At 43.4% G+C, this 25,090-nt stretch overlaps 1 protein-coding gene across 8 annotated transcripts in view; it reads left to right on the forward strand.

Moving 5' to 3' along the window:
- The window catches only part of TNRC6C (trinucleotide repeat containing adaptor 6C), a 129,165-nt gene that overhangs the window by 45,454 nt on the left and 58,621 nt on the right, over positions 1-25,090 (forward strand). For 7 of the 8 annotated variants that reach the window (XM_082371127.1, XM_082371129.1, XM_082371132.1 and 4 more), the window contains one exon: positions 18,139-18,465. The exons of the other annotated variant lie outside the window; for it this stretch is intronic. In XM_082371127.1, the coding sequence (XP_082227253.1) occupies positions 18,139-18,465 (327 nt within the window). The remainder of the gene's footprint in view (positions 1-18,138; positions 18,466-25,090) is intronic. 8 annotated transcript variants of the gene reach the window in all.

Here is a 25,090-nt window from a genome sequence, read left to right on the forward strand (position 1 = left end):
AATGTAAATCAATTGAAAGCATATTCTTTCAGTAGCCTTATGTTGAGTGATAAGGGCTTGGGGGGGTCACTGTGCTGTACTGCTATTAAGGCTCATTCTAGACATACATACATGTATATATATATGTATATATTTACATATATATTTACATATATATATATATATATACACATACATATATTTTTTTTGGCCGTGCTGTGCAGCTTGTGGGATCTTAGTTCCCTGACCAGGGATTGAACCTGCACCCTCGGCAGTGAAAGCGTGGCGTCTTAACCATTGGACCACCAGGGAATTCCCTAAACATATATTTATAAAGCTTTCCCTCAACATGAGTGAAAAAAGTGAGAATTGATGTTTAAAGCATGCCTTCCCAATTTCATAGTCAGATATAGATAAAAACAAACAGAAATGAACCCAGATTTCTGCACCTCACCAATTAGGTGGCACTTTTCTTTAGCTGAGGCAGTTGATTGCTGTTTGCTCAGTCCTTCAGGGGTCTCAACACAATAATCAGCAGTTAGTATTTATAAAGCAGCAGATCTGTGTTTTCCTGAGTTATACTGTGTAATAAAATTGGCCAGGTTCCTTGAATTTACATGTATTCACGTTCACATCCACATAACCAAAGCAAACGTTATTTTGAGTATATGAGTTGCTCTTAAAAGCAGCATCTAAAAATCTAGTCAGCGTGCTTAGCACAATATTTTCTATAAAATATGGCATTTTATTTGCCTGTCTACAAGATTAATAAAATCTTAGAGCTTGAAGGATCCTCAGAGATTATCCAATTCCTGTTAGATGGGACATGAGATTCAAAGAGGTTAAATGATTTGTACGAGTTTTGACAGCTAGTTAGTAGCAGAACTAGAACTAGAACGCTCGTCTTCTGGTTGTCAGTTATATATTTTTCCCGCTATCATGTGACGGGACTGGAGACGTAGATGTCGTTTATGTGTCATCAGTACTGTGTGAGTTCCTTTTAAGAAGTAACTTAGGATATTTTCAAATAAGACTGGAAGAAATTCCTAAGAGATTTGTTATACGAGGGATCTTTATGGGATGGTATCTTATAGGATTTTAAATATTATCTATGTCATTCTTTAACCACATTGCTCTCTGCTTAAAGGAATTATTTAATTTTACTATTAAATCCCTAGGGAAGGAAGATATAATAAATGCATGAATATTTTTTCCATGGGAACAAAAGAAAGTAATTAAGATGTGGTATTTTTCCCCTAAATATGTAGACAATTTAAAAGGATAAAAATTTATTGGAAAAAAAACCTAAGGAAATATATATATATATATTCTTTCTTGATCAAATTTTAGAGAAAAGGAAGTAAACCCAGTGATAATTTATCTGTTGTCTGTTCCAAGCCCCTTTAACTGCATCTTCTGGATAGGTCTCAGGTGAAGTCCACATCTCTATTTAGCATAGCTTCACTGAAGTGTTAAACATAATCATGATCTCCAGGCATAAAGTTATAGTTTATAGCTCTAAAGGAAGCCGGCAGTCTGCTTTCTGAGAAATCATTTGTTTGCCCAGATTGCTTTCTTTTCTTTGTTTTTTTTTTGTAAGAGCTTTACTGGGTTATAGTTGACATACAATAAACTGCATGTATTTAAAGAGAACAGTTTAATAAATGTTGGCATGGGCACACCTGTGAAACCATCCCTGAAATCAAGACAGCATCCATCACCCCTGAAAGTACCCCTGTGCCCCTTCCCAACCCAACTCTCCTACCCCTCCGTCCCCTCGCCAGTCTCTGGGCAAACACTGATCTACCTTCTGGTCTACAGAAGGTTTTCTAGACTGTTACGTAAACGGAATCGTACAGTATGCACCCTTGGCCGCTTTCACTCAGCCTAATAACACTTGTGAGAGTCATCCCTGTTGTTGCGTGTATCAGGAGATCATTCCTTTTTATTCCATTCTGAGTAGTATTCCATTGTTTGGATTTTTCACATGTTTATCCATTCGTCTGTTCATGGACATTTGAGTTGTTTTCAGTTTTTAGCAATGATGAATAAAGTGCCTATGAACATTCATGTACAAATCTCTATATGGATATATATATATACTTTCATTTTTCTTTGGTAAATCTGTGGGAGTAGAACGGCCAGATCTTATGATAGATGGATGTTTAACTTGTCAAGAAACTGCAGAACTTTTCCACAGTGATTGTCCCATTTCACAGTTCTTTGCATCGTCATCAGTGCTTGGAAAGTCAGTCTTCATAATTTTAGCCTTTCTAATAGATGTGGAATCTCCTTGTGGTTTTGATTTGTATTTCCCTAATGGCTAATGATGTTGAACATTACTTTTATGTGCTTTTTTGCCATCTGCGTATCTTCTTTGGTGGATGTGTATTCAAATATTTTGCCACTGCTTCCTGAGTTATTTGCTTTCTGACTCCAGATTGGTTTCTAATATTAAATTGGCCCCTAGACTCGGCCGGAAAGTCTCATCACTGCAGCTTAGTTTTCTGCATGCCTCAGTCATTTCCCTTTCTTTCTGTGCCTGCAGTTATTTGTATGATAGTTATATCAGAAAATATGCACGTTCCATTGTGATCACATTTCATCTAGCTTTAACATACTAAAGATTGCATTAATAAATTAGCTAAATATTAGTCACATTTTATCACCTAGAGTTGTCAAGTTAGTTCACTAATTAATTTAATAAATAGTTTATAAATACCTATTAGACAGCAGAGGTAAGTTCTCTGTTCTCAAAGAGATATATTAATGGGAAGAGTTGGCTGTATTAGCAAATGGATATATAAGCAAGTGAATGCAATAAAATGTTCTGGGTGTTGTGATTTATTTATCCCACATCTTTTACCTGAAAGGGTTTAAGTTACATTCATTTGATCATCTTTTCATCCTATATTTATATTTCTATGAGAAAAGATAACCTGTTTTTAAAAATAAGTGAGAAAACTGGGGGAAAGGACAGTACTGATTGAGAGTGAGATAAATGCATGCTGGAGCTGGGCCGCTCTTCCCATTGACCCCTAACTTAGCTGTAGAGACAAGGACGAGTAGGGATGCCTTATGCCAGCCATCCCAAACCCGTTCATCAGGTGTGAGCCTACCCTATGAAAAAGGAGAGTCATTGGAGAGTTCTGAGTGGGGGAGTGACATCATGAGATTTATGTTTTAGAAAGATCACCGAAAGCACCAGATTGAAGGTGGATTAAACAGTTGGAGAGAGAGCTGGAGACAGCGGGTGCAGTGAGACCACTGCACAGTTCAGCCTGCAGATGCTAAGCTGATGGGTGGGGGTAGGGAGGAGGGCTCATGTTGACAGAGTGGGCAGAGCCCAGAGGCCAACCGGGCCGCTTACCATCTGATCTAGCGGATATTTATTAAACACCTACTATTTGCCTTGCACTGTGCTGTTCACTGTGGGGAGAAAAAGATTTAAAAAATAGATACAGGGGCTTCGCTGGTGGTGCAGTGGTTAAGAATCCTCCTGCCAATGCAGGAGACGCGGGTTCGAGCCCTGGTCCAGGAAGATCCCACATGCCGCGGAGCAACTAAGCCTGTGCGCCACAACTACTGAGCCTGCGTTCTGGAGCCCGCGAGCCACAACTACTGAAGCCCGCACGCCACAATTACTGAAGCCTGCGCGCCTAGAGCCCGTGCTCTGCAACAAGAGAAGCCACCGCAATGAGAAACCCATGCACCGCAACGAAGAGTAGCCCCTGCTTGCCGCAACTAGAGAAAGCCCGCGTGCAGCAACGAAGACCCAACACAGCCAAAACTAAATAAAATAAAATAAAAAATAAATAAATTTATTAAAAAAACAAATAGATATATTTGCCACTCTCCTGGAACTTAGAGTCTTATGGGGAACGGACATAAACATCAGTCACACAGTCACAATGCTATAGGTATCGTTACCAACTGCCGTGAAGGAGAGGAGCATTGATGAATGAGAGCACAGAACACAGGAGCCTGGACTAGGCTGGGATTAGGGAAGGCAACTGAGTGCTGCTTCAACTGAGATCTGAAGGATGACGAGAACCTGGGCCCGGGAGAGTGGAGACAGGGCGAAGGGCTCCCACGTACAGAGGGAGCGGCGCTCGCAAAAGCTGGCTGGCTGGCTGGCTGGACCCTAAACAAACAAAAAGCCGCCAGGGCCTAGGAGCCAACAGCAAGGGGGAGAGAGTGGTGTGAGATGAGGTGAAAGTGGTAGATGGAGACCAGGGTGTGACAGAGGTGGAACATGCCTTTTCCTAAGAACAGTAAGGAGGCTTTTCAAAATAAATTAGCAATATGGGCAATTTCCCTCCCGATCCCCTGCCTTCTCTGACTAAATGTTGGAGAAACTTGGGCTCCCTCTTCTGGCAAGATGTAGGATTCTGCACTTTGGGGGGGGAAAACATCTCAGGATTATTGCTATTCCATGATTTATTTATTTTATTGAAGTGTAGTTGATTTACAGTGTTTCAGGTATACAGCAGAATGATTCAGTTATACATATTTTTTTTCTTTTTCAGATTATTTTCCATTGTAGGTTATTACAAGATATTGAATATAGTTCCCTATGCTATACAGTAGGACCTTGTTGTTTATCTATTTTACATTTGGGTTTTTCCATAAGACGGTACAGAAAAACCCAAACAAACATTTTGGCCAGCCCAGTATATAGTGGTTTGTATCTGCTAATCCCAAACTCCTAATTTATCCCTCCCCCACCCCCTTTCCCCTTTGGTAACTGTAAGTTTGTTGTCTATGTCTGTGTGTCTGTTTCTGTTTTGTAAATAAGTTCATTTCCACAATTTATTAATTTATTAGGACACAGGCACACAGGCCTCCTGCACAAGGCAATATACATGTCCTGGGAGAACACTGGAACACTGGTGAGACATAATCCCACTTAAAACCTCTGTTTCATGAGATTTCGGATTTGCTGTTTGCTTCCAGAGCTTATTCAGCTCCAGATGATTCTGCGTGTAGAGAGAAGAGGTCAGACATAGAAGCTGTACACTCACTGAACTTTCTTTACCCTTCACATCTGTCCAGTGTGTCACCTCTTTGGGGAGTATTTCAGTTGATGGTCCGTATTGACAAGGTTATGGTAAAGCCAATATATGGTAATGCTGTATTGACTACTTGGCTTTAACATATGCTGTTATCAAAATTTTCGATTTTGATTTTCTAAATCAGCTAGCCGATGTTTAAAAGAACCTAGAAACATTTGCCGGTGTGACAAGTAATACATTTTCTTAGAGTAGAAGAATCCAAGGACCAAAACAAGGTAACCTTTTTTTTTTTCAATTTATTTATTTCTTTATTTTATTTATTTTTTGGCTGCGTTGGGTCTTCGTTGCTGTGCGCAGCCTTTCTCTAGTTGCGGTGAGCGGGGGCTACTCTTTGTTGCGGTGTGCGGGCTTCTCATTGCAGTGGCTTCTCTTGTTGCGGAGCACGGTCTCTAGGCACATGGGCTTCAGTAGTTGTGGCTCTCGGGCTCTAGAGCACAGGCTCAGTAGTTGTGGCACATGGGCTTAGTTGCTCCGTGGCATGTGGGATCTCCCGGACCAGGGCTCGAACCTGTGTCCCCTGCATTGGTAGGCAGATTCTTAACCACTGCGCCACCAGGGAAGTCCCTAAGGTAACCTTTTAATGAAATGATTCTTATTGTTAGTAGCCTTTATTAAAATAATTTTACTGTAACATATTATCCAGTCTGATACATTAAGAGTAGCGTTTAATTTAATTTAATACCTTTCAGAGAGGTAACTATAATCCATTAGAATAGAAAATAACTCTGAACAGCATTTCTCATTAGCAGCAGACACGAAGTTAATGTAGTTAGTAGCTAATGAATTTGTGCTCATTTGAGTTGGACTCTAAAAGTTGCTATGGTGACAGATCAGCCAGAAGCCATCAACAGAACAAACAGAAGGCCACCGCTTTGTACCCCACCGGGTCTGCGATAAACACAGCAGATGGACCAATGCTCATAGCTGTCTTCTCCTTGCATCTCTGTTGTTCTAAGGGAACGTCTCGCTACAATGTTTGTTGCTGTAGAGGTTGCAGAAGTAATTGTAATAATGAAAATATTCCTCGGAATCACTGATTATTTCAGCACAGGAGAATAGTTCTCTTTCATAGTCACATTTTGCGAACAGTTAACATATACATTTCGGTAAATTTAAATTTTTAAGAAACTCTGAATCTTGGAGTATATATTCTGAAATGGCTAGAATTAATGCATGATTTTAAAATATTTTTCCTTTTTTGTCATTGTGTGGTGTCTTATGCATAAGAGAAATTCTGTGCTTTATCATATAAAAACATCTGTTTCTTAAGTTCTAAGATACCATCAATTATAGGGCATACCATTGATTTAATAATGTCTTATTGATGGAGTTGGAGGGTGAATAAGGAAAATATGTTAAATTTATACACCAATTGTAGAAGCATCCAAATTTCAGAAATAAGACGTATTGAAATGTGTAGGTTAAAACGTCCCTTTAGGTTAACATTTACCTATAAAAACTTACTTTTAAAATATACTTCTATAACCCATTGCATGCCTGCTTGTCAGCATACTTTAGGCTAATGGAGGTAGCCTCTGAGAGTCTAATCCAGGTGCACGTAGGTAAGTCCCGTTACAGTAAATGCCATTAGTTGAATATCTAGCTCATACCATATACTGTGATACCGTCTAGGTGAATGAAAGATTTAAATGTCCTACTTGCTAAAAAAAAAAAAAAAATCTGTGCTCTTAACCAGAGCTGAATTGAAAGGTATAGAAACCACTCTAGCTATTTTAAGCAGAAATGAGTTTAAGTACAGGGAATTGGGTGCTTATAAAATCAGTGAGGGGGTGGTGCCCTAGGCTGGGAGGCAGATATGACTCCCCAAAGGGTCCTCCAGAAGAGCTGCTCCCTGGGGAAGAGTCAGGAGGCCCTGCTGGCACTGCTGGCTTCAAGAGCACAGTGTCACTGCCGCAGCCCAGCCGTCAGGAAGCTGCCACCAGCGTTGCCTCTCCCCACCACCAAGAAGTGATAGGAACCGGGACCCCATGCAGAGACCTCCACCACCTCCAGGGCCGTGCTTACACTTGGAGCTGGCGCAGTGGACAGAGCGCCTGGTCACTGCTAGATCCCTCACGCACATGCCTCCTTGCAGCTGTGAACCGACCCCTGCGGGGCCTGCCACTGGTGTGCCTGTCGCTGGTGTGCCTGTCGGGGAGCAGGCACCTTTGATTGCTGCTCTGTAAGGCTTTTAAAAGTCTGGGATGGCTGTTCGTTAATAACATTTGTATAGTGCTTCACACTTTTCAAACCGTGGGAATGAGAGACCCAAATTAACGGGAGACGTCTAGGGCCAGACTGGAGATCTAGTGCTCCGATGATCCTGGGTGCAACCGTCATTGTCTGTCCCAAGTTGTCGCCTGGCCTAACCTCTTTGAGTGTTGCCTCCCTTCTTCCCTTGTTTACTTCATCATCTGCAGTTCATTTAATGTACGTTGGTTTTTGTTTTTAATCAGCCTAAAATACTTCCCATTGCTTCTGAGAGGAGGATTATTAAGACTGACAAAGATTCTTTGTTTGACCAAACCTTTCTCAGGCTCCTGGACCTTCTCTTAGGCCCATCTCTGCACCTCCCTGTAAAAATCTAGTTTTAGCAAGAGCCCCGCTGGGTTGCTTTAACCAGGTTCCTTCCTCCTCCTCCACCATCGCCCAGGTGATGTCTGATGACCACCCCACCCCCACCCCACCCGCCTGCAGCAAGAATCCTGTTAGGTTGGTTTAGCCAGAATGCCCCCTCACCCCTGATGCTTCCTCTTAGTATTTTCCATCCACTGACACCCTCACCCCCTGCTCCTTAGCTCTCAGTTCCCACTTGCCCATGCTATATTCCGAGTTGAGCCCAATCTCTCTCCCGCACTGTAAAATCCCATTACAGTGGTCCCGTTGTGATGGTCCTGAATCAACTCTGCTTTACCATCTTCAGTAAGTGTAATTGAATTTTTTCTGTAACATAAACACTTATCATGCACTCACTATGTGCCCGACACTATCCTAAACGACTCTTTACATATGTTAATGTTCACTCCTCAGAGAACCCTCTCAGTGAGGTATTGTTACCCTCACTGCATCTTCCACTTACCTACGTTTCTACATGTGGCACCACTGAGGGGCAGAGAGTTAAGTGACTTGCCCGGGGTCACCAGCCAGTAAGTGGCAGAGCTGAGATTTAAATAGATGAGTCTATGCCCATAGCCACTACACTGCATCTGAAGAGAAGAAGCACATGGGAATGATAAGCCCCAAAGTGCTCATGGCCACCGTCTCCTGGGAGGAGGTGGAGTATGAAGCCGGGGAGGGGGAGAGAAGAGCCTTTGGTGGAATTGGCAACATTTTCTTTCTTAAGCTGGAGATTGGCTCCATGGAGGTTTGTTGACTATTTGGTCTTTATGCCTTTTTGTACATCTTAAATATTTCCAAATAATTTTTTTTTTTTTACAAAGAATGTCTTGTAGTGACTTGGGTAATAAGATGGAAACACCTCAACACACTGGGCACCCCACCCTCCCCTGCTCTGTGAAGTTTCTGATAAGCAGCACAAGGTACCTCATAGCGGGAACCGAACCTCCCAAGTTTATAGAACAAGACAATGAGGGTGCTGCTGCCCTGGGCCGTGGCTGCCGGGATGCTGTCGGGCAGGACCGCCTGGCTCTGGAGCCTGCACAGACAGGTTCTTGGTCAAGGTCACCTGCTTGTTGAGTTTAAACAGCCAGTGGTGGTCGCAACATCCTGGACTCTCTGTGAGTTTGTAATCAGAGGAGCCTGTCCCCAGAGAACTTCTGCCCGAAACCGGAGGCTCCAGACTTGTCAGTGTGCTGCAGCCGGGACAGGAGCACCACGGGGTCGCCCTCCACGGGCTGCCCCGAGTGCTCTTCCAGCCGCCGGCCAAGTGATGGGGTCCAGAATCTTTACAAAGTCCCCGCCTGCCTCTCCAGCCTTGTGTCCAGCAGCTCTTCCCTTGGGCACTAAGCTCCAGCCACACCAGCCTTGTTTCAGACCTTGAAAGCACAGAAGCCCTTTCCCATTTCAAGACCCTCCCGTGCCCTGTCCCAGCTGGTGGGAGTGAGCTCGCAGACGCGCTCCACCCAGCCAACAGTTTTCCAGGCCCAGCTTAGCTGTCACTTCCTCAAAGGAGCTTTCTCTGAGTCCCTAGCCTAAGCTACGTTCTTTTATCCTATCACTTTTATCATGTTTGTGGCAACTTGTAATTGTATATTTGTGGAATCATTTTTAAGATAGTATCTCTTACTAGACTATAAACTACAAGGACGGGAACCATATCTATTTATTTTCCTCAACGCACCCAGTGCCTGGCACAAAATAGGCGCTCATTACATATTTCCTAAATAAGTAAATAAAGAGGATAAATGAGGATACTGACACATGTGGGGCGTGAAAATAATAGGCAGATAACATGAGAAAAGTCAGCTTGAGCCCTTAGTTACCCTGCCCAGCTTTACTCTTTTTCACAGCACTTTGCACCTTCTGATGACTACTTATCTTAAATGCATCATGTTCATTGTCGTTTTCCCCTGCTGAGATGTGAGCGGAGCGGGTGAGGAGGTGGGAGTCTGCCTTTTTTGTTCACTGGAAGGCCGCAGCACCTGGAGCTGGGCTGTAGAAAGGCTTCGTGTGTGTGAGTGAGTGAGTAGCATCGATCTCAGGAACCTAGAGTCCCAGCCAGAGATTGACAGAAGGGGCTGGGTATCAGGATTTAGAAGAAGTACGGAAAGTTTGAAACAGTTACTATAAGGGACTTTGGGCAGACCACGTTAGATTATAAGAGGAACGTTAGCAGCAGTAGGGGCTTGGAATAGCATAAGTGGGTACAGAACTCGTCTCTTTCTGAGCCTGCAGTTTTAGGCAGTCTGGAAACCAGACCGAAGGTTGGGAAGGTACAGAGGTGTGGATAGCATAGTGGAAGGAAGGCCAGGGGGTCTGGGGGGTGGGGGGCGTCCAGATGGCAGTTTTGGGGCTTGGGCCATGTAAAATGCCTAGAGAAGCAGAAGAGAGAACGGGGTAGTCCAGAGTAGAATAAAAGTTAAGGAGGCTGGGTCAGCAAGGGCAGAGCCTTCTGTCTTGGTCTCCTAGAGATGGCAAGGTGTAGTACAAAAGTTTGAAAGGAGATCCTTCCTGAAGTCACCCAGAGACCTGAAGGGACAGTCTAAACTTCCTGCCCATACTGTGGCCTGTTGTTTTGGAAAAGCAATGGTAGGAATTTATAAACTATTTGGTCCCTGGTGTGACAATGTCCCCTGAAATTTTTAACTGAAAGCAGAAAATTGTTTCTTGGAAAGAAAATTGTTGAAAGGACTTGCTTTCTTATATAAGGATTTAACATCTTACCTTTTCGCCAGCAGGTGTCGCTCTCATTTAAAAGAAAAAAGTAAAGGTTTATTAAAGAAAGGAACCAAAGTGTCCAGCTTGCTGGAAGTTCTTTATTAGCTCTGTAGTTATTCACTGGCTGCTATTCTCATTTCTTCTAAATAAAACAAATCATTTGTTGACGATCCATATGAATCAAGCTAAAATTCCCATTGCCTTACCGTGTTCTACAGTGTGAAAATAGTGATGTGTCAGCTCGACTGGTTTGTGAGACTTTGTCATTGAGGTATCACCTTAGATCCGGGTCTGTTTGAGAAGAGGAGTGTCAGAATTGCCTTGATACCCTAGCCTAGTTCTTTGGGCAGCGATAGATTGAGAAATTTGGATCTGAAGAGAGTATGGATAGTCAAAACTGACCATTTGATTTATCTGTATTCTAAGAATAGATCCAGATTTTAAGATTCTCTATTTCTCAGTTGAGATTGTTAGTTGCCTGCTAGTTTCAAAGATCTGAAAAATACTAGCTTAAAGAAGGTTTATCACTATCTCATGTAAGAGAGGCCAGAGGTGCAGCTTGGCAGAGTCAGAATTCTTGGTTCCCTCTCCCTTGTCCCTCTGCTGAGTGACGCTTCTCTTCCTTTTCCTCAGCATCCAGGGTGACCCCACCCCACAGACCACCAGCCATAACACTAGTATCTCAGGCAGCTGGAAATGCAACCATGAGAGTGAGTGTGTGGGTAAATTGGGAATACTGTGCTTGCTCTGTATTCTGGGCCCTTGGTCTCACTCGCTACTTTGCAAATATCTAGTGACATTTTTCTGTTTGTGAGATAAGGTGCTAGTACTTCAGTTGGTACAGAGTTGTAAGGGAAAATCTCTCACCTGAAAAGGCTTGTGATCTACCACGATTGATGGGCCTTTATGAAAACAGTTATTTAAATTTAAAATATTTCTTAGAAGCCAACTCAAACTTTAACTCCTTCAAGAAGACAGTGCTATTTCTAGACCAGCGCTATTCAATAGAAATAGGATTCAGGCCACAAATGTGAGCCACATAAGGAACTTTAAATATTCTAGTAGCAACATTTTAAAACTAAAAAGAAACAGGTGAGATTACTTTTAATATTTTTAATTCAATATATTCAAAATTTTATCATTTCAATACGTCAATATAAAAATTAATGAGATTTTTGTGTAATAACTCTTTGAAATGCAGTGTGTATGTATTTATAGCACATCTCAGTTCAGACATCAAGTGCTCAGTAGCCATATGTGGTTAGTGGCTACCATGTTGGGCAGCACATGGTTATCTTTCCTCTAAGTGACCAGCTTCCAGTCTATACCGCATGCTTCTGTGTCTTGTAACTTTTATTTCCCCTGTTGATTGTTGGTTCACTTAGGTGAGAAACCCCTTATGCTTCAGTGCCTTCCTACAACAATCAGCACCATCCTGGGCGCAGACCAGGAAATCCTGTTTGGCCTTTGGGTACTTTGAGTTTGAAGGGTGACAGCTTCCAAGCATCACCGTCCAGTACACAACTGAAGATCAAGGCTGAACTAGAGCTGGGGGCAATATAGAACAGACAGTATTTGGGTGCCAGCCTAGAGATGATGGTCATAATCATGAACCTGGATGGCCTCTCCGGAGAGTCCAGGGCAGAGGAATGAGGCCAGAGATTGGAAGTCTGCTTCTTGCTTCTGGTCAGAGGGCCAGCAGAGCAAATAGGAAGAAGAAGAGGTGCGCAGCTCACCCAGTCTGTGTTGACAGTGTAACAGAGAGTGCGTTGTGTTCTCGCAGCTCAGTGCTAGGCTATATTAAAAGCACCTGGGTTTCTAAGAGAGTGATCAAATAATCTCTTCAACTTAAAGTGTTCCCTTTGTTTTCTTGAGTAATAGCATCATGTCACCCTTCATTCAGTAATCATAAAGAGGGTGAGCCTCACAATTGGAGAGGAGACATGAAACTAATTAGTTAGTCATACTTATTCTTATTTATCTATTAAAACAAAACAACGCCCGCACAAGACTTTGGCATACATTACTTAGATTTTTCCCCTAAGAGATTTATATGTCTGATGCTTAGTCTAATAGTACAAGAAGTTTCTAGTCCCTACACCAGGAGCTGGTCATACTTTTCCTGTGAAGGGCCAGATAGTAAGTATTTTAGACTTTGTAGGCCATATATATATGGTCTCTGTGACATATTCTTCATTGTTTTTTCCCTACCTTTTAAAAATGAAAGAAACATTTAGTTCACCTGCTGGCTCCTGCCCTAATCAGCAGTTATTCATGCGGAAAGGGAAGACTGGCCTAGAGTACTTTCACTCTTAGAATGAGGCTATCTTATAGACACAGATGTAGAAAACAAACGTATGGAAACCAAGGGGGGAAGGCGGGGTGGGGGGCTGGTGGTGGTGGGATGAATTGGGAGATTGGGATTGACATGTATACTCTAATATGTATAAAATAGATAACTAATAAGAACCTGCTGCATTAAAAAAAATAAAATAAAATTCAAAAAAAAAAAGAGGCTATCTTAGGTATAAAAAGGACTACACATAATGCATCAGGCAGATAACAAGGAAAATTGACTATTTCATACCAAATAACTTAGAACTGGTAGTTTAGATTCAAAACTAGTAACTGATAACATTCATTTATTTCTTCATTTCTGTATCATGAATTCCTTTTCCTCTAAAAGTTTTGAAGAAAAATAGCCCTGAATTTGTCCTTTGATCTTTTTGAAAAGATAACAGCGGTGTCATGGAAGACGAGTCCTGACAGCAACTGTCATCTTGGTTAGCAGACTTGGGCCGAGGGGGTCTGTGTGTATGAGGGTAGGACGCGGTGATTTCTTAGGCTCAGTGTGGGTTCTTTGCTTCCGAGTCCTTGCCAGTTGTTTCCTCCAGGTTTTGAGTTCAGGTAGGTTTTCTTCGTTTCCAGCCTTTGAACAGGCAGGATAACGGGTGGAAGCGCCTTGCCTGGTAGTAGCTGGCCAGCCGATGTCGGTTACTACAAAAGAGAAACAGGGTTTTGTAACAAGGGCAGGTAGAGCTCTCTGTACTTGCTAATGGTTCTCTTGCTTCCTTCCTCCCTCTCCTCCTCTTCCTCCTTTTCTTCTTCTGCTTCTTTTGAATTTTGTAGTAAAAGGAAAGAACCAATTGCATTCAGACTCTGAGCTTCCTAAGAAGCAACTGCAAGGTCTAGAATAAAACCTTTGGGCCAGATACATTAAAATGTGCAGTTAAGTGAATTGATACGCTGATTACATGTTTTAAAATAAATTTAGTGGTTCTAAGTTTCCCAGACAAATGTACCTCTACTCTGCTCTCAATTTCATTTGCAAAGTCCTAATGGAAAGTGAGAGAGACATCAAGTTTACTTCTCTGCTTTTCATTTTTTGTCTTTTTAGTGAATAGACTTTATTTTTTAGAGCAGTTTTAGGTTTACAGAAAGACTGGGCAGAAAATAAAGAGTTCCCATATATTCCATCTCTCCACCCCCAACCCACCTTCAGTGTCTCCTATTATTAATATCTTGCCTTGGTGTGGTGCATTTGTTACAACTGATGAACCAGTATTGATACATTATTATTAACTGAAGTCCAAAGTTTACCTGTGCCTTCACTCTTTGTGTTGTACAGTTGATGGGTTTTGACAAATGCCTAATGTCGTGTATCCAATCTCACAGTATCACAGTGTCCCTGCCCTAAAAGGCTCCTGCGCTCTGCCTGCTCGTCCCTCCCTCCGTCCCTCCCTCCCTCCCTCCCTCTCCCCCAAGCCCCTCTCAACCACTGAGTGCCTTATGGTCTCTGTAGTTCTGCCTTTTCCAGAATGTTATAGGAATCATAGAGCATGTAGCCTTTCCAAACTGGCTTCTTTTACCTAATAAAATGCATTTAATGTTCCTCCATTTCTTTCTATGGATTGATAACTCATTTCTTTTAACACTAATATTCCGTTGTATGGATGTACCATGGTCTGTTTATCCACTCACGTATAGAAGGACATCTTGGTTGCTTCCAGTTTTTGGCAATTATGAATAAAACTGCTGTAAACATTCCTGTAGAGGTTTGTGTGTGTGGACATAAGTTTTCCACTCATTTAGGTAAATACTTAGAAACTTCTGCTACTTTAATTAGCTAAAGGCCAATATCAGGAAAAAGTATATTTGAAGGCCCCTGTACATTTAAAAATCAACCTATAGGGACTTCCCTGGCGGTCCAGTGGTTAAGACACTGTGCTTCCACTGCAGGGAGTGTGGGTTAGATCCCTGGTCAGGGAACTAGGATCCCGCATGCCGCACGACGTGGCCAAAAATTAAAAAAAAAAAAAAAAAAAGAAGAAAAAGGAAGCCTTAAAAATCAACCTATAATAGGTTTTATCACTTTCTTTAAAAAAAAAAAAAGATGTAATGGGTGTTCATCTAAACAACATACAATGCTGAATGCATTGGGAAACACCCAAACTGGCCTAGGAGAGTCAGGGAAGGTTCTGAGGGGAAGTGACATTTAATTTGATATTTAAAGAATGACTAGGAATTACCATGTTTTATTGAATCTGAGATATGATCAGTTGTTTTATGCATTATTTTGTGCACCACTGAGAAAAAAAGCATTGCCTTTTAAACTGATACATACATCAATTATAAGATGCATCTCAGTTTGAGAGATGTTGAAATGCGGAAATATGTTGCTTTAGGACTGATGATACATGGAGGTTAGACAGAAGAGGCGGCACAATGGCCCAGAAGCAGGAAGTTCAGCTTCGTGAAGTTAGAGGGGGCTGGAAAACTGGGCATTAGGACAGCTAACTGCTAGGACCTTGGACTTTATCCTAAGGGCCGTAGGAATCCGCGAAGCCTTCTAAACCAGGGAGACGATCTGCATCTCAGAAGGATCACGCTGGCCGCAGTGGATGATGGATTAGAAACAGGCTCTGGTCATGGCAAAAGGAATGGAAATTGATGGAGTAGTTTGAGGGCTACTTAGGGGAGACATTTAGGAGCTAGAAATGTCAACGTTTGGTGATTGGTTGGATGTAGGTTTGGGGAGATAGGGGGAGTAATCAAGGATGGAACCTGGGTTTCTGACTTGGAGCCATTTGCTGGGAGAACGACGGGAAGACTCAGAAGAAGAATGAGTCGAGAAAGCTGATGAGTGTTTGGGACACGTTGACTTTGAGGTGCCCGTAAGACTTCGATGTAGGTATCTAATAGCCATCCAGGTCTCAGACCAGGACCACAGGGTTCATAAATGAAACGTTGTGAATAGATTAGATGACCCAGCATTAGTGTCTGCAGCAGAACCTTAAAGAGGCAGAAGAAGCAGCCTGTCATTGGGGAGCAGAAAAGAGCGGCTGGAGAGGTCAGAGGAAATCCAAGAAAGGACTTGCAGTGTCGTGGAGGCCCAGGAAGAGAGGCTCAGGACAGCCACAGCAGTCCCCGCCGGTACAGACGACTGAGAGGGCAAGCAGAGGAAGCTCAGGGGGGCATAGGGTTTCAGCGTCAAGGAGGAGGAGGAGGGTGAGAGGAGCTGGATGAGAGGCACACAGCAGGCGAGGAAGCAGCACCAGAAGCGTGACGGAGGAGAGGAGGAGAGACAAGTCGGGAGGGGGACGCCCCCTGTGGGTCGAGAAGAGCAGCAGCGCCGCTGTCTGGAGAGAGCAGAGGCGTGGGCATGTTTAAGAGCTGACCAGGAGGAGCTGGTGGCAGGGTGGCCACATCCTGGCCTGCTTACCGGTTGCAAATGTGCTCTCCTCCACTCCACGCGCGAACTCGGTGGCCGGACTTCTCTTTTCTTGTACACAGTGATGTCCATCTACTAAGCCCTGGAAGAAAAAATATAAATATTTGTAAAACAAAGAATTAATCGAAGACCCAGTCTTCAACTTTGAGCCTTTATATCTGCTCTGGAGAATGTCATGAGTTGAAGATCCAGGACACACAAAGTCCCTGAGACGGGATCCAGAGCTGTGGAGGCAGCCGTCTTGTGGTGCCTCTCTGACACCATAGACAGTGAGATGCCCCAGTATTTCATGTGCCACTGAGAAAGGGATGTGCCGTTGATGGTAAGACACATGGCGATGCAAGTGATTTTAACATGTGAAGAAATGTGAGTCTTGGAATTGGTGAAATATAATACTAGCCTTGGTTAGGAATAACAGAAGTGTGGGGCAGAGAACAGTGTGATGTGTATTGTAGGAGCACAAACCTGGTTTTTGCCTGCTGGTCTTTATTTCTTTGGAGAATAAGGTCCAGTTTATCTTCTGGGGATGGGAGATAAAGGCATTATCACTGGAGGGTGGAAGGTCTTTGAATGAGTCATTGACAGCAGTGGAACCAGGCAGACCCAGGAAATCATAGGCTGGTCAGGAAGCACTGAACGTGTCCTGAGGTTAGGGCCCAGGAGTTCACAGTGATGCCAACCTGCACGGCTCTGTTTTCTTGAGAGACTTCGCAGTCCGAGTCCGGGGTGGAGAGAGTGGACAGTGCCAGTGGCTTCATCCAGAATTGAGGGTTTGCCAGGCAGGGTGACAGAAAAACTGGGCAGCGGCCTCGCGGATACTGACTGTGTACAGTGGGGTCGCGGGGTGGACAGCAGAACCCATTGCGGGAGGTGAGAAATGCAGGCTGCTCGCAAGGGATAATAAAAGGCAAACAGTGTCGACTGGAAAGGTTTTTATAATGCTACTTACGCAAACAAGATATACAGAGAACTAGGTATAAACTCGTTTTGCACATAGCTTTTACTCAACTCTGAAATCAAAGACATATATAAATTAAGTCGAAAAAAGTTTTTTTCAAATAACAGGATAACATAATATTCTGGATATTAATGTTTCAAATTCAAGATGGAAATGAACTTGAGGCTCAGATTCTTTGGCACTTGACGGGCCTGTGCTCCGGCTCCAGGTAGCGGCGGAGGGCTCAGCCCTGCAGGCCCAGCACCCTGGGTGGGGCTCACGCTGGTCGGAGCCACGGTCACCACTCAGATCACCTTTTGCATGTGGCATGCTCACTAGCAGGACTGTCCCTCAACTCTCCTGCTCCTTTTTTCTGTTTACATTGCTGTGAAACCTGTGTTTATGCAGCATACTCTGATAGCATTTTGGCTTTCACCTAATGCATCATTTGCAAATTAGCCCACCTGCATTCTTTTCCAATAAATCTGAGAGGCGTGTAGTGGTGCTATAGATACCATCACCACAAATGCCTTAATTATTCAGATAACCCAGAATGCATATATATATATATATTTTTTTTTTTTTAGATTGTCTTCAGAATTAAAACAAATATATATATAAATTCATGGACATCTAATGATCCCTTAAATTTGAGAAACACAGACTGAGAGCAGTTTTTCTCAAAGTTGGGCCCAGGACCCGGGGCATCACCCTCACCTGGGAAGTTATCAGAAATGCAGATTTGCAGTCTCCCCTCCCTTCCAACCAAGTGAATTCCCCAGGCGGGGCCTAGGAATCAGGCCTTTAACCTGACTCCAGCTCAAGCTGAAGAGCTGCTGCTCTAACCCAGTGTGATCACCTGTCTTATAGATGAGGAAACTGGCCAAGAGCACAGCTCAGGATCGAGGTTCATTTATAGGACAACTGGGTCTCAAGCCTGGAACTCTGGGCTTTGGTGCAGTTCGATTCCAAAGCTCTCCATTGTCATTTCTTCCTCAGTTTTTGGGTTTGTTTTCTTTGGTTTGGGTTGAAGGAGGTGATACTAAAGTGTTGGGGTCTTTTCCTTTTGTTCCTTCTAGTGCCAGAACCTACTAAGACCTGTTCAAGCCAGCCCCAACCTGCCGGGACCAGTACCAGTACTTCCACCAGCACTCTCTCCAGCAGCAGCAATGGCAAACGTGCGTCTGCCGGCGGCCAGCAGCCAGCTGCATCCCGTTACCTGCCTCGCGAGGTGCCTCCACGCTTCCGCCAGCAAGAACAGAAGCAGCTGTTAAAGAGAGGCCAGCCACTGCCCACGGGGGCTCCGACCGGCGTGAGCCCCACCCAGGGTGCTGGGCCTGCAGGGCTGAGCCCTCCGCCGCTGCCTGGAGCCGGAGCACAGCCGCACGCCAGCAAGCCCCAGCCAGGTAAACCGCACAAAACCCGGCCTTCTTTCTGTCTGAGAAACTGGTTGCTACTTTCAACTTGCTGCCCAGAAATAGAAATGGACATATTGTGATCCATGTTTACTATACACTTAGTAAAGCTTGCTAGCTAGATGATAGATTGATTCATTTCAATTAGATTTTAAGGTTTACTTCTGGTTCCCCCTGCTTATTTATATTGTTCCTCATACACTTTCAGATGGCAATTAGCTACTTCAGCTGAGTTTGTTGCTCACCAGAAACTAAAGGTCTATGTCAGTACATATAAATCTGTCAAGGCAGATGCTTTAGAACCCTGCAGTGAACACTTCTAAATAAAACCCTTTTTCCTCAGGTTACTAGGATATCTCATGACTGCACACATACTTTCTGTGCAGGGAGGTAATAGCATTTTATGGGGAGCGGTGTTTCTGAGTAACTTATTCAAGCATCCTGAGGCAACCCTGCCTGCTGTCTCCCCGTGCTCGGCCCCTGCGGTGTCTGGGGCTCTACGCCGCCCACTGCTTGTTGTGTCCTTGCCTGCAGTTCAACGCCAACTTTCTCTGGGCTCCCAGGAGAGCTCGCCACTTGCTCATTAGCTTTCCAGCTTCCAGAATGTCAGCATCTCTCATCTCCTCTCTCTCCTGTTCCCATCTTCTTGACCTCATGGATTTACACTTTTAAAAATTTCTTTACTGGAGTTTTAGGGAAATTTTTGGAAGAGAGCAAAGTACATGTGTTCGACTGCCATGAATCTCTTATTTTCTTAAATCTTTACGTCTCAAGTAATTTAACTAACAATTGGCAGTGGTTCTAGCTTGGAAAGCGTATTTGCTGATGGTAGTGAAATTCAGGTCTGTAATGAGAGAGTCAGGGAGGCTTCTTGTGTTAGATTAGAATTTAAAAGAAACATGTCACAATTCATATTAATATTTGTTTTCCTTCATGTGCTGCCTTTTTATATGGGGAATAATTCCAGCATGACATAGAAGTATTTATAGCAGAATTTCTCAAAACCATGACTTTGTGGTTTTATTTGGAACAAATATTTTTAGACAGCTTTGCCATGTCTCTTCAAATAGTCTTTACTTTCATCTGCTAAATTCCTGGTAGAGGGGATGTAGGTCAGTGATTTTCAGCAAAAAGCTAGGAAGAAAAGAAATGATCAAATATATTCATTGAATATAATCCCATCTGCTTAACTGCAACCAGTTTATAGTCAAACATATGGTTACTTTCCACACTGAAATATGGTTCTCCGACCAGTCTTAACAGAGACGAAGACTGTATAGTCAGAGCTGTATAGCTTGGGGTATTGATTTAAGACGCTTATATAGAAAAACTGAAAAAGAAGTGTAACAGCCCTGCTTTTTTCTGGGCTTATCTCATCGTTGTAAGATTAGTTGGCAGTCTTGCATCAGTGTTCTCACCAAATGCGAGAGGTGCAAGATGTTACTGGTATCTTCTTAGATAAGTAGAAAGTAATCAAGAAATTGATTCAGTAAAATTTTATATGAAAGTAATATTCTTTAATAAAATATTTGGCTCTGTAATTATAATAACCTTCTCCAGAAAGTTATTCCTAGTTGTTTGTACTTTTAAAAATATATACAGTGAAGACTAAATCATCATTTTATACATCAAAACATCTTGAGAAATGGAATCAATCTATATATTTATATTAATAAAATAAGAAATGATTGATTTTTTTGGCTCCCAAGCAAAAGTCTTTGTTTTACACCAATTTCATCTCTTCACCAGCAGTCTCTGGTATCACAGCTTCAGCGGTCCCCTCGGAAACCTGTCCTGGTTTCCTAGTTCCTAATGCAGTCTCCGTCTCTCTGCCTGGCTCAGTGCCCTTCCCAGCCTTGTCCAGCCAGCATGTTTCCTTCTGTCCCCAGGTCCTGCTTTCCGTTCTGATGGGGATTGTTTCCGTATGGCTTCACAAATAGGCCACACTCAGTGTTGCCTTTCCCAGCACGTGCACACACCTGATCGCCCTGCCCCTTTCTGTCTGCAAATCACAGTCACCCACCCTCCGTGAAGCCCCTTGAGTATTTCTGTCCTCAAGCTCCTCTTGAAGCTGTAGGATACTCCATTGGTCCACAACATGCAGCCTCACACGCACTGTCCACTGTGTAACCTGTATTGTATCCTAAAAGGACAGTGTCTGAACCTCCTCTGTGTGACTAGTTGAGCAAAGTGAAAGGAACTCTGAACTGAAGGGGAAGTCCTGGCAGCCGGCACTGGTTATGCCACAGCCAGTACTTCCATTTCTCACCTAAAATGAGACTTCTAAGGTCCTTCCCCTGGAATCTCCAACTCAAACCCGCTTCCAAAGAGCTCGCTTGATTTTGTCAATGCAAAGCATTGCTGGGACGCCATCCCGTGTCCTAGTGGAATCAGCACAGGGACCTAGGTTGGCGTCCCCGGGCACGGAGGCAGTGTGGCAGCGTGGTCGAGAGACAGGTCCGATTCGTTTTCCAGACCCACGACCGCTGTGTGACCTTGTCACTTAGCCGATTGGCAAAAATTTTAACTGATAAGTGTATATAGTCGTATATAAGTGTAGTGATTCACCCTATTAAGCTTCCAGAAAAATGTTATTTTCTATTCAGACTATGTTTTTGCCAACCTGCAGTACAACTCCAGCTTGAAACACTTGAGAGCTTTTATCTTTTTTAAAAAAGGAAAAACTCTTTCTCGCTGCGCTTAAGGCAGAACAATGTATTGTTTTGGTGGCTGCTTTGTACATTCATAAACTGAGGTTTTGATTAATACGCGGTAGTGTTTGCTACTTAGATCTTTTGTAGGTAGAAGCAGGAAAGTAAGAAGTTGGACACGTGCCAATTTACATATGGGGCTCATTTAGAAAATTATAGCTAGTGTTGGTATGCCGAACGTTTAGTGGGTGTTCAGGAAAAGCGGGAAAGAGGAAGGAACGGAACACAAAGGAGTAGGAAAGGGCAGCGGTTTATTTGCATGCAGCCAATGGGCAACGCGCCCTTACTCTTTTGGCCGACTTTCAAAAAACAGAGGAAAAGTGGCTCTGGTGCTGCTGTAACTGGGTCCTGAAGTGAAAATGGTTGTGACAACTGAACGAATTTTAAGAGGCAGGAAGATCGGTTTAGTGTCAGCTGCAATTAGATAATCAAAGCTTTCAAATCCTCTCCGAGGATGCCTCCCCCCGCCCCTCCCGTTGGAGGGGGTGATCGGCTCCCTCCCGGGAAGGGAAGGGCAACGCCGGCTCCTGGCCCGCGGGCGCCTGCAGGTCGCCGGGCGCAGCCCGCACGGAGCCTCCCGGTGGCGACAGCCGGCGGCCCGGGGCGCGCGGCGACAGGGTGGAGCTGGGAACCCGCGCCGCCCTAGATGCGGGCGCCTGGGCGTCCGGCGCGCAAGGTCGCGTGTCCAGGGGGTGGGCGGCCCCTCTCCGCAGGTACTTTCGCCCCCGCGGCCCGCCGAGCCGCAGAAACAGAGCCGACACGGAGCAGACAGCAGCTGCTTCTCCCGGGCCTCGGACGGGGCGCGAGGGGCGCGCAGACGACGCGTAAGATGGCGCCCCCGCCGCGGCGCGCGGAGCTGCTCTGGGCCCCGCGCCACCGCCCCGGCCGCCCCGCTCGGCGGTGCTTCTCACAGGGTCTGACCCCGGAGGAAGCAGCCTCGTTTTCCTGCCGTTCTGAAGAAAAACAAGGCAATAAGCGTTTTCTTTTGGACAGTTTCATTATTGTTTTCAGTAAACCTTTCACTCGGTTCTGCATTTCATAATTCCTTGCATTGATAGAAGTTGACGGAGGAGATGCCTCGGAGTCTGTCCAGTGACGGAATTCTGAACTCAGAGCACTTTCTCCACAAGATTTTTACGCACACTCAGGGCAGTGGAGAGGGAGGTGGCTTCGGTTCTCCAAAGCTGAAAACGGTGGTTAACGATGATCCCGCCCCTTGAAACCGAGGAATGCGTGTTATCAGTAAGCGTAACACTCATGTGTTTTCAACTATGGAAGGCATTTGGAATGACTTTATAATTTATTATTCTGTCATTTCGGTTAAAAGGACTGCGGTGAGAAGGAATGGACTACGTACTGTTTGTCAGTGTTAGCAATAATTAAGCATCTTCTGAGTAAATCTTGTCCACACTTCCCTATCTGATTAATTTGATACCTAATTAAAAGTTCGCTTACTGTAGCTTTAGGAAGCTCTTTGTTAAATACTTTTTCTTGAAAATTTTATCTTTACATGGTAACATTTTGGAATTTAAAAAAAGAAGAAAGCTTTTTTTCTTTAAACCATGCTATCGTGTGATCCTTTTTAATTTAATCACTTAAGACTGTTTATGTTACTTGCATTTTTATAGAGACACCTATTTTTAGAACGTGTAAACCATTCAAACAGCAGGAAAAAAGTGAATTTAACATTTGGTGATAGAGTGTTGTAATGGATGGAGCACTAGAATTTTATCCTGAAGATAGGCATTTCTGTTCAGGCCTTACTGGTTATTGGTTATAACACCTTTTCCAAATCTGGCCTCTGAGCCTCTGTTTCCCCATCTGTAAAACAGATGTAATTTGTAAGTTTCAGTTAATTTAATGTGTGTGGAAATACTTAGAACTTCAAAGTGCTCTGAAATATGTGATGTCTTAGGGATAGGAAGACTTATTTATAAACTCTCTCAAACTTGCTGCATAACAGATGCCTGGATTTTAGCCTTTAACAGTTCCTGGGCTTATACTGGAGAGTTGAGAATAACCTACAAGAGAATTCAGTCTTGGTTTATTTTAGAGCTTTCATTCATTTCAAAATGCCTGTTCCCAGAAGTCAGTCATTTCACAAATTTCTTTCATAGAGTCTTTTAGACTATAGCTAAAAGATGGATTTTTGAATTGATAGCACAGTCAGGAGACTTCGGTTTATGAGAATCATGTTATTCAAATATTCTTGAAGTCATAAATTCTCCCAAGAAGAATGGTGTGCTTTAAACATAAAGAGAGTCATAGTCTTAAAAATGTAAAACGTTTTCATTTTGGGGATAAATTCTAGTGTCAGAATATGTGGTGGTGGTGGTGGTGGTGGTGGTGGTGGTGGTGGTGGTGGTATTGCTGCTGCTACTGGTGGTGATGGTGGTGGTGGTGGTGGTGGGAGTGATCATGCTGTTGATGTGATGGTGATGTTGGTGATGATGACGATGAGGGGCAAGAGAGGAGAGACTTTAGGGAGTCCCCAGAACAGAACTAATCAAACTGTGCTCCTCAGAGACCCACAGAAGACTTTAAAGGAGTCTGAGTGGGGAAAGGATGGTGGGGAGTGGGGAAAGCCTAATTTTTCCCAAGTGGCTTTAGGTTTAACTCCTTTGTGTGTTGGGGAAATAGGTTCTGCTCTTTGTTTTCTGTTGTTTGGTTTTTACCACTGCGCTAGGAAGACGGTGAGTGGTATTTTCAAATCAACTTAAGTCTATATTTGAAAATCATAAATATTGCATTAAAATCATAACTTTCTGCTTTCGAGTTTTCAAGTCCTTTCCAGCTTTTAAATGCATTTATGTGTTCAAACTGTTTGTTTTTTTTTTTTTATGACAGCACTGCAATATTTATTTATTTATTTATTTATTTATTTTTGGTTGTGTTGGGTCCTCGTTTCTGTGTGAGGGCCTTCCCCAGTTGCGGCGAGCGGGGGCCACTCCTCATTGTGGTGCGCGGACCTCTCACTGTTGCGGCCTCTCTTGTTGCGGAGCACAAGCAAACTTTTTTTTTTTTTTTTTTGGCTGCGCAGGATGCGGTATCTTAGTTCCCCAGCCAGGGATCAAACCGGCACCCTCTGCATTGACAGTTCCAAGTCTTCACCACTGGACTGCCAGGGAAGTCCCCAGACTATTTTTTTTTTTTTTTATATTAAAGTACATAGGACACAGTTGATTCCCATTTTAAAACTTTTTGAGAAGGAAAAAATGAGAAAACAAGATAAAGTGAAAGAAGGAAAATAAAAAACTAAAGCAAAGAGTGGCACCTTTGTGCATCATGCCTGGCTCGGCACAGAAAGTTCTTTGAGGGGAGACCAGGTCTTGTTCATCTGTGCAGTGTTTGTAAGCTCATCAGTAGGGCTGTTGAACATGCATGTTCAGCAGAATGTGAGTGTCTCAGGGAACTGTCATCTGGGGACACTGTGACTGGAGTCACACAGGAACAGGCTCTGTACGGGGCCCCAAACTGTAGGAAGAGGGGATCCTGTAAAGAAAGCTCCTGGGGCTAAGAGCTTTCTTTAATGTACCAGAACTGGGAACACTAAGGAGTAAGGCCGAAAATCAAATTGTAGAACCAAGGCATAGAGTAATTTTTACCATTTAGCCTTAACTTTTTGGTTTTTAATGTATTTAATGTTCATTTTGACCCTATTAACACCCCCAGAAGTGGTATTATCTTGGAAAAATCCATATATCATTTTGGTGTTCTTTAAGTTTAATTACAATGAAAAACATCGTAATATTTGTCTCTTTCATTTTGTTTCCTTATCCACTGTTTTCATTACAACTAAAAACATTTTAAGTAGAAAAATATTTTTAGTGGCTTACATAGTAATAACACATATAAATGTATATAGCAAATTAACTTGTTAGCCTCACTTTAAGCCCCTCCAAATA

The sequence above is a fragment of the Balaenoptera borealis genome (genome assembly GCF_965194805.1).
Source record: "Balaenoptera borealis genome assembly, chromosome: 20".
In the NCBI taxonomy this organism is placed as follows: Eukaryota; Metazoa; Chordata; class Mammalia; order Artiodactyla; family Balaenopteridae; genus Balaenoptera; species Balaenoptera borealis.